The sequence below is a fragment of the Dromiciops gliroides genome, chromosome 3 (genome assembly GCF_019393635.1).
Source record: "Dromiciops gliroides isolate mDroGli1 chromosome 3, mDroGli1.pri, whole genome shotgun sequence".
NCBI classification, from domain to species: Eukaryota; Metazoa; Chordata; class Mammalia; order Microbiotheria; family Microbiotheriidae; genus Dromiciops; species Dromiciops gliroides.
In genome coordinates this window covers 468,175,862-468,185,926 of record NC_057863.1, presented here as the reverse complement: position 1 = coordinate 468,185,926, position 10,065 = coordinate 468,175,862, and the positions used below count along the sequence as shown (strand labels likewise).

At 35.3% G+C, this 10,065-nt stretch overlaps 1 protein-coding gene across 2 annotated transcripts in view; it reads right to left on the bottom strand.

Annotated features, from left to right (window-relative positions):
• Positions 1-499: 499 nt before the first annotated feature.
• Positions 500-10,065, bottom strand: part of NMI (N-myc and STAT interactor) — a 33,161-nt gene continuing 23,595 nt past the window's right edge. For both annotated transcript variants that reach the window (XM_043995588.1, XM_043995589.1), the window contains exons 5-8: positions 9,143-9,249; positions 7,131-7,317; positions 2,706-2,812; positions 500-966 (exon numbers count right to left, since the gene is read on the bottom strand). In XM_043995588.1, the coding sequence (XP_043851523.1) occupies positions 754-966; positions 2,706-2,812; positions 7,131-7,317; positions 9,143-9,249 (614 nt within the window). In that variant the 3' untranslated portion in view covers positions 500-753. The remainder of the gene's footprint in view (positions 967-2,705; positions 2,813-7,130; positions 7,318-9,142; positions 9,250-10,065) is intronic.

Here is a 10,065-nt window from a genome sequence, read left to right as displayed (position 1 = left end):
GGCACAGTGGATAAGGCATTGGCCCTGGATTCAGCAGGACCTGAATTGAAATCCAGCCTCAGACACTTTACACTTACTAGCTGTGTGACCCTGGGCAAATCATTTAACCCTCATTGCCCTGCCCCCAAAAAAAGAGCAAGTAGAGGGGGAAGCTAGGTGGCAAAGTAAATAAAACACCGGCCCTGTATTCAGGAGGACCTGAGTTCAAATCCTGTCTCAGATACTTAACACTTACTAGCTATGTGACCTTGGGCAAGTCACTTAATCCTCACTGCTCCGCCAAAAAAAAAAAAATCTTATGACTTTGGTGCAGCTAGGTGGCACAGTAGATAAAGCACCAGCCTGGATTCAGGAGGACCTGAGTTCAAATCTGACCTCAGACACTTGACACTTACTAGCTGTGTGACCCTGGGAAAGTCACTTAACCCTCATTGTCCTGCTCCCCCCCCCCAAAAAAAAGAGCAAGTAGAAATTAAAAAGCAAAAGTTTTTTTCAATCGTTTTTAAGAACTTCAAAGCAATGTAAATATTTATAGCACAATCTAAATTTGTGTCTAGTAGCTGTAATTTCTTATATGGCTCTCTCAAGAATCAGGGATTCTTAACCCTTTTTTGTAAGGGGGAAGGGGGATTACAAGACCCATTAGGCAGTCTGGTAAAGTCTATGGCCTCCTTTTCAGGATAATGTTTTAAAATTCATAGTATTGCAAAAGAAACCAATTATATCGAAAGTTATCCAAAAAAGTTAACAAGCTCACCCCCAGGTTAAGCACCCCTGATTTAGATCAGCCTCAAAATATGCCATTTGAGGTTGTTTGAGAGCACATTTGACAACTTCTACATCCCCTCCCCCTTTTGTCCCTTTCTGAAAGTGAATATGAATTTCATCTTCTACACTTTCTTCATCTTCTTGAACATTTTTAAGTCCCATCAGAAGGACAGTCCTCTTAGAAATTCCTGAAAATACCTAGGAAAAAAAAAAGCAAAGCATCCGTGAGGTACTACTATACTTTTTTATAGTCCATACAGGTTTGCAAGGAAAATATATTTCTGCTATTAACTTGCATTTGATTTCCAGTTTTCCTACCACAGTTCACCAGGGCATGACTGAATCATATAGTCTATAAAAATGATGACTTACTTTCTCTTTTATTAGGAGAGCAGATTATTCATGTCTATGATCAAATTCTTTTAAGAAGACATTGACTTCATGGTCTCGATAAATAAGGCTAGTTCCTAATGAGATACATATGAACATTCTTTTTCTTTTAATTTTTATAACCTAATGATAATTTAATAAGATCACATGGTCTTATTAAGTATAAAATCATTAAGTATATTAGTAGTAGTAATTAACATATCATATCATTATTAAGTATAAGATAAAATAATTACCTGGGAACAAAATGGTTATGCAATTCTTGCCCATTTTTGCCTTTTCCAGTATCTGCTACTATGTTTTGCATCAAATGACTTTTCGATAGGTCTTTAATGAGTAACCACTATACACTGAAAAGTACATTTGGACTAATACCTAGTACAGTTACTTTTCCGCAAATATCAGCATAAAGAAACATCACATCAGAGTGGAAAGAGAGATGGTCTAGCAGCAAAGAAGACCTGGGTTCAAATTCTGTCTCCAACACAGCCTAGCTATGTGACCTTTGGCAAGTCACAGCTTCTCAATGATCTATGAAATTCTGTAAGATTCTGTGTTGCAGAGAAGAGGCCAACCTACATTGGTAGAGGAAGTTCCCTCAACCAAGAGTTTTCCATATTGATGAAACCATGGGCTCAGTCACTGTCCCCCTTGATATGTCATACTTCATTTATATAAATGATGACATATATAAGATTTTATTTCTGAACTTCAAAGAAGTTTACTATCACTCTAGTAAAAGTAATGCTGGGAGGGGCAGCTAGGTGGCGCAATGGATAGAGCACCGGCCCTGGAGTCAGGAGGACCTGAGTTCAAATTCGGCCTCAGACACTTAACAATTACTAGCTGTGTGACCCTGGGCAAGTCACTTAACCCTCAGTGGCCAGCAAAAAAAAAAAAAAAGTAATGCTTTAAGGTAAATCCTGATCAACAGCTAGTAGATAGATGATATCTAAGCCCTATCTAGAGTATAATATGTGAATAAAAGTATCATTATCATCATTATAACAATCACAACTTAATGTAACACTTTATGGTTATGAGGTATTTCACGTCCATAATCACATATGGGCCTCACAACACTGTATAATTCCCCCATTTTAAAGGGGAAGAAACTAATATTGAGGTTAGGTGATTTACTCAAGTTCACAACACCTTAAGTGAAGCTAAGAAATATAACCCATGTCCATACTTTTAGTGAAGTGAAGACTGGTATCATTTCCTGAATAATTCAGGAGAGAAAAATAAGTTTTAATTAATTAATTTTCTTTTAAATTTTATAAAGGGATCAATGTAATAAAGGATGAAAAACTTAAATTCATTCTAAAGAATTAAAAGTCTTAAAGAACACTTGATACTTACTAGCTGTATGACCCTGGGCAAGTCACTTAACCCTCATTGCCCCCCCCAAAAAAAAAAAAAGGTCTTAAAGAAATGTCAAAACCCCAACCAGATAGAGTTATTTATCATGGTTAAAATGTATACTTCTACTACCTGATTATTCAAAATGTGGTATTGTATGTTTGTTTGTTTTAAGATTTCCTTACCTGTAGTTTTTCTATATGTTTTTCCATATGTGGGGAAACAACAACTTGATAGCAGTTGGTATTTGTATAAAGAGGATATTCCTTGCGTTTGAGAATATTATCAGCAACTAGAAAATAATTTTAAAAGGTTTTCTTTATAATATGAGAAACTTTCATTTACACAAAAATATTAAACTTATTCCAAATAAATTATTCAGAATATTACTGCTAGTTGAAATTTTAGAAATTTATCATTATCATTTTGAGGTACCTAGCAATGTCTTGGCAGTAAGGTTCAGAAAGAGTGATACATTTCCAGGCATGACCAATGCATGAATTTGTTTTGTTTGACTCTATTTATTTGTTACAAGGGAGGGCCTTTATTTATTTCAGTAAGGGAAAGAAGCAGGGGGAAAGACAGTGCATAATTAAGTGATAAAAACCCTGGGAAAAATAGAAAGAAAAGAGCATCAATAAAACACTAAGAAAACAGAGAGGACAATGAAGAGAAACTCAGAAGCTAACACAAGCAGAACAGTATTAGAACTATCACATTCAATTTTTAAAATTAATTTTTTTCAGTGAGTACGAAGCAATTTTCTCTTCCTTCTATAATTTCCATTAGAGAAAAAAGAAAGAAAACAAAACCTTTGTAACAAACATACATAGCAAAGCAAAACAAATTCCTTCACTGGCCATGTCCAAAAACTATATGTCTCAGTCTACACCATGAGTCCATCAGCTTTCTCTCAAGAAGTAGCATGCTTCCTACCATGTTAAGTTTAATATGTACTTTAAAAATGAGACAGAGGGGCAGTTAGGTGGTACAGTGGATAGAGCACTGGCCTTGGATTCAGGAGAACCTGAGTTCAAATCTGGCTTCAGACACTTGACACTTACTAGCTGTGTGACCCTGGGCAAGTCACTTAACCCCAACTGCCTCATCAAAAAAATAAAATAAAATAAAATAAAAATGAGACAGAATAGATATTCATAGTATCACATGTAATTCTCTTTTTTCTGTGCTTTAAGAAATTTCACATTTGTTGGTTTCTCAAGTTCATAATAATAGGAAATGAAATAAATTTCAAAAATAAAGTACCTCTTTCACGGGAGGCAAATAAGAAGGAAGAAAAGATAATATCGTGGTCATTTTAAAGAGTAGGTAAATCGACTCAATTCAACAAGCATTAATCAAGAACCTGCTATTTGTAAGATCTTCAAAAATATCCTATTTAAATGGGACTAAGAGGTGACCCTGTGTTCTTGAAGAATTCCCTGGCCATGGCAACATAGGAGAAACAAAGCAAAATAATAAATGATCTTCTATCCTATATGTCTTCTCCCTCTCCTGCCTTTTGCTTCTACAGGGACAATCTCAGAATGGCCAAAAAATAGAGGAGAGTATGCTCTACAGAAGCTTTGAAGCTGTCTATGAATGTTAAATTAACGAAATGTGAGATCCTTCTCAAGTAACTATGAAACAAGTTGAAATACCACTGGAAGACTTGAATCATATTCTTGACATTCTTGCTTTAAATGAAAGGATGGCTCACAGGTTTTTCTTGGAAAGGCAAAAAGAAGTAAGTGTGGGTGGCTTTATCTTGTGTCCATTAATGACAAATTCATATGATTTTATGAGACACTTAGTCATATCACATTTCAGTGTTAATAATCAGCATTTGGGAAAAGGACCACCACAAAGATAAGTGTAATCTATGGGCCAACACTCCCTTCAGAGGATGACTCAGGGGAGAAATTCAACAAAGAATTCAACAAGGACCTCAAATTAAAACAGAATATAGTTTGATATTCAAAATTTGACAAAAGACAAATGTTAGACAAAAATACATTTTAAAATGTGGTCCTGATGGAAGAAATTGGAAAAACCCAAGTCTTATAGATTGTACAGAAATCTCATGTATATCCTAAATACTTTCTTTAAGACAGTAATGAGGGGGGCAGCTAGGTGGCGCAGTGGATAGAGCACCGGCCCTGGAGTCAGGAGGACCTGAGTTCAAATTCGGCCTCAGACACTTAACAATTACTAGCTGTGTGACTGTAGGCAAGTCACTTAACCCCAATTGCCTCACCAAAAAAAAAAAAAGACAGTAATGAGGAACACTAAGCAACATCACAAAAAATGAAATGTATTCCTTTCACAAGCAGGAAATAACTGACTATATCTGTGGAAGTAATTTCCAAATCATTCTTTGTATACAGTCAGACCATTGGCTAGTTAGAGCAAGGATCAAATCAATAAAAAAGGAGAAGAAAAATTAGAATCAAATATGGTATGCCACTTAAGCAAATTTTTGAAGCCAAAAAACAGAATATGTAATACAATAAGAGCAATCAACAAACCATCACCATCTGGTAAGGAAGTTTCCATTGATGTTAAATCAATCACAAGAGTGAGGTGACCCAAAGAGCCTTAGCTGGCAACACTAATTTAGAATATAAACTCATTTGAAATGCCTCATTGAAGAAGGTGGTGGATCAGCAAGAAGAATCAGAGGGGAAATGTTCACAGGCAGCTTGGCAAGAGACCCAGTTAAGACAGATCATTACCCTTGTTCCAAGGCCTGAGCATTTAATAATGAAACTGCAAAGATAACAAGCTGATATAAAATGGAAAAAATCTGTTATGATTTCTGTAACAAACTCTTTTCTCCATCAATGCCAGTGATACTATGACAATTAGACTGCTAGCCACTGAAATGCTCTAAGTAGAGATGGCACAAAAGAAAATAAAAATGACAAAAGCAACTAGACCAAGAGGAAGTCCATGCTAAAGCAACTCGGTTTGGAGGAGACCGTGAGTCAGTATAATGTAGTGGGTAGAGTTCTGAACTTGGAATCAGGAAGACCTATTCCAGACTTACTAGCTATAATCCTGAGTAAATTATTTAACCTCTCTGGGCCTTACTCAATTTCCTTATCTGTAAAATGAGGGAGTTATACTTGATGATCTCTAAGTTCCCTTCCACCTCTAAAACTACATTATCTAAATGAGCCTATCATTGATTCAAAATATACTAAATTCTTATAGAAAAAACAAAAATATAAGTCAAAAATATCAATAACTACTGACTCATATTCCTGATTTTTCATCTACATGAAATCTTTATAAGATTAATCTTATGATTATGTTATATTATTAAAATTAATAATAACAAATAATAATTATAATAAAAACATTGAGTATATCTTTGAAATAAGGGATGAGAAAGGAATAAGCCAACTTACACAAGAGAAATTCCAAAGTAGATCTGTAACACCAAGTAACATCAATGAAAAGGTATAGAGAATAAAATATCCAACTGTGTTTACTATCTGCTGACTAAAAAATAATTTAATTTGGTAAAGCAAAATGCTACCTGGAAGACCCTTCCCCAATATGTCTACCATGCATATGGTGAAATCACATGAGATTTCTTTAAAGATATAACAAGAGAGATAATTTTGTTCAGAGCTCTCCTGGTCATTAAGTGAGGCATAAAACAGGAAGATATGCTCAACAAATATATATGCCACTGTGATGGAAGAAGTTGAACTCAGACTCTAAATCAAAAAGGAATTATCTAGAGATAGTAAAAATCCTATGGATTCTCCTGTTTGTGGATGCCATTGAACTAATTATATCAAACCCTAAGAACACTGATGGGCATCCTATATGAGATCTATAGTTAACACACCAAAAAAAACCAATCTAACTACACATGTGGATAAAATTTAAATAAAGAATTTCTATTGTCCAAACTAGACTGTTAAAGTAAAAATGGTCCAGGTTGTGTACTGAATAAATTCATATATTGGATATACAACACCCTTAAAAAATATTTAGTCGCTGTCTCATATTACCTTTGATCATATGTCTGGGGCTAGAAGAGACTCTTAAAAGTCATCTAGTCCAATCCTTTCATTCTAAAGATAAGGAGCAAAAGAATTTTTGAAAGGTCACATAGCAAGCAAGTGGCATGCCCAGGATTTCAATCTGGATCCTCAAAATCCAATTACAATTTCCATTATACCATCCTGCTTCTCCTGGAGTGATCATTTTAAATCTCTATTATTATGCTAAAGAAAGCAATTTCAAAAGACATTTTTTATTTGGTCTACTTATAATTTCAAGCTTGTTAGTAAACTCCACACACAAGTACAAATTGGAAAGCCCCCATAAACGATTCCCTTTGAAAACTATCTGGGGGCACTGAACTGTTAAGCAGCTCCCATGATCACATACCCACAAAGCTAGTCAATGTTAGAGGCTAAATCTTTCTGATTTCAAGGCCAGTCCTCTCGGCATGATACTAAGCTGACTCCAATGTTTAGTTTAATAAATCCTAAACTAAAGAGATAAGAGGAAATTTTTTTCAGAGACTGAGGCATCCTGAAAGAGAAACAATCATTATGAACTTCCCAAATGACTGTAACCATACATACCTCCATTCTCAAGGAATGTAATGACAGCTGTTTGGGAATTTTTATCATATTCCACATGTTCTACTTCTCCACCCCCATGCCGGGATTTACTGAAGCTCAGTGCTAATTTGTCTCTCATCTGTTCTTCAGGTAATTCATCAGGTATTTTAGCAACATCAATCTTTTTCTTAGAAATCTTTGTGTGAACCTGGAGACAGAAATTCTTTTATTCAATCAACCAATTAGCATTTATCAGGTGTCTGCTATGTGTTAAAAACTGGTGACACCAAAATAAAAAGGCAACAAGCCCTTTCCCACAAGGAGCAATTTATATTATATTAGAGGATATATTCAAAATAAATACAAAACAATTTCAGGTGTTGGGGGGGCTGGCGGGGGGGGGGGGGGGGAAGGTATGCAACAGGGTAAGGAAGAGGAAAATGACAGCTAGGGGAATCAAGAAAGGCCTCTGGGAGGAGGTAGAACCCTAGTTTAGCCTTTAAAGAAAAGAGGGGTTCTGAGAGGTAGAGGGGAGGTAGTATTCCAGTTATTCAAGAGAGTTTGTATAAAGAAAAAGAGAGGGAAGTGAAATTCCATGTGTGAGCAAGAGAAAATGGACCAATTTGGCTTGAATTTACAATGTATATCTAAGGTGATGCCCCTTTCTTCTTTTGCCATTTTTATTTATTGAAAAGGGCAGGGGAAAAAAGAACATTTATCTAAAAACACTGGGGCAGCTAGGTGGCACAGTGGATAGAGCACTGGCCCTGGATTCAGGAGGACCTGAGTTCAAATCCGGCCTCAGACACTTAACACTTATTAGCTGTGTGACCCCGGGCAAGTCACTTAACCCCAATTGCCTTACCAAAAAAAAAAAAAAGAAAAGAAACTAAAAACACTGACAAAAGCAGTGCCTCATATTTAGACAGAAACAAAAACAGTTCTGAAAGGACCTAGGAGAAAGCAACCTCTCTCAAAAAGGACTTACTGATGGCAAAAATGGAAAAAAGTGTCTTCTTTCCCAGAAGTTAATCTGTGTGTATGTATATACATATACACACACTATTTATATTTATATATGTATGTATATGTATACACACATATATATCCATGTGTGATTATTGTATGGACTTTGGGATTGATAGCTAACAAAATGATAACTAGAATTTTTCTGTAGTTATAAGACAATTGTACGTTGCCTTAACTGTTGTACAGTGTATAGGAGAAATGTTCATTTTGATTTTTCAACCTAAAGTAGTTACTTACCACAAAGAATCACTACTTTGATGAAGGAGTCAGTCAGAAGCCAAATCAGAGACCAGAAAAACAGAGAAGACAGAAAAAGCCAAGAGAGGAGAGAGAGAGGACACACAAGCAGAACAACTTGAAGCAGAGAAGAGGAAGAAGAAAAGAGAATCTGCTTCCAGTTGAGCAGCCAAGAACAGCTGAATGAAGATGGATGAGCCTTGCAAGTGCTACTAGGAGGTGTTCTGACTGGAGAAAAATACTGATGTTCAAAAGTACTAATTAGAGGAAAGGATTTGTTTGTTTGTTTGCTTATTTATTGATTAATTAGTGAGTAATGTATTATCAGCCTGAAAATATAGACTAGATCCAGATTGTGAAATACTTTAAATGTCAAATAGAGGAATTTGTATTTAATTCTACAGACACTTGGGAACTACTGAAGCTTCTTGATAAAGTAAACAATGGTCATATTTTGGAGAATCTTAGAAATTAATGGAATTTAAGAATTTAGCTTCCTCATCTATTCAACTTCACATCTTTGCATTTTAATCTATAAACATGGAAGATAAGAAATATTCCTGAGGGGCAGCTAGGTGGCGCAGTGGATAGAGCACCAGCCCTGAAGTCAGGAGTACCTGAGTTCAAATCTGGCCTCAGACACTTAACACTTACTAGCTATGTGACCCTGGGCAAGTCACTTAACCCCAATTGCCTCACTTAAAAAAAAAAAAAGAAATATTCCCGGAATTTACAGATTTCTTAAAAAACATTAATTATTCATTTACCTGAAGACTTACACCTGTTTTTAGTGGAACAGGTTTAGCCAGCACATTCACCTTCTTATTCTCAAGCTGTACAGAATGTTTTCCTCTTTTTATCACATTCTGTGCAACTGAAAAGAAATTTGAAAAACATTAAACTCCTATATTTCAATATTTTGATATGGTTTTGATATAAAAAAATATCTGAAAGATTTAAATTCAGAGCCAGAGGACCCACAGTCACATATAATCTGCCATTTACTTACCTGTGTAACCTGACACAAGTCAATTTACCTCACTTTCATTATCTGTAAAATGAGGTTAGACAAGATGGCTTCTGAAAATCCTCCAATTCCAAATGTAACATCCTTAGATCTTGTATTTTTTTGTTGTTCTAAAGTGGATTTTTTGAACATTTTTGCTTTTACATCACCTAAATTTCCTTCTTGTTTGCAGTTCTTTGCTATAAGGGTTGTAAATATTTTTATGTATTTAGAGCCTTTCTTTTTTTCAATTACCTACTTGGGATACATGTCTAGCAGTGAATTCTCTGGGCCAGTAGATACGGACATTTTAGTCACTTTATTTGCCTAACTTCAAATGCTTTCCAGAATGGATATACTAATTCACAATTCCACTAACAATATATTAGTGTGCCCATCTGTCTTTCCATACTTCCTCCAAAAGTCACTATTCCCATTGTTCATCATTTTTGCTACTTTGCTGTGTGTGAAGTGAACCTTCAAGGTTTTGATTTCCATTTCTCTTATTAATGATTGGGAACATTCTTTCATATGATTGCTGATAGTTTGCTTTCTCCCCAATGAAACCATAATCCTCCCCCACCCCCACCAATTGCCCTGCAAAAAGAAAAAGGAAAAAAAAAGAAACCATAATTTCCTAAGTTTAAAATTTTTAACACTTAGAATAGGATGTATTTCCCTTTA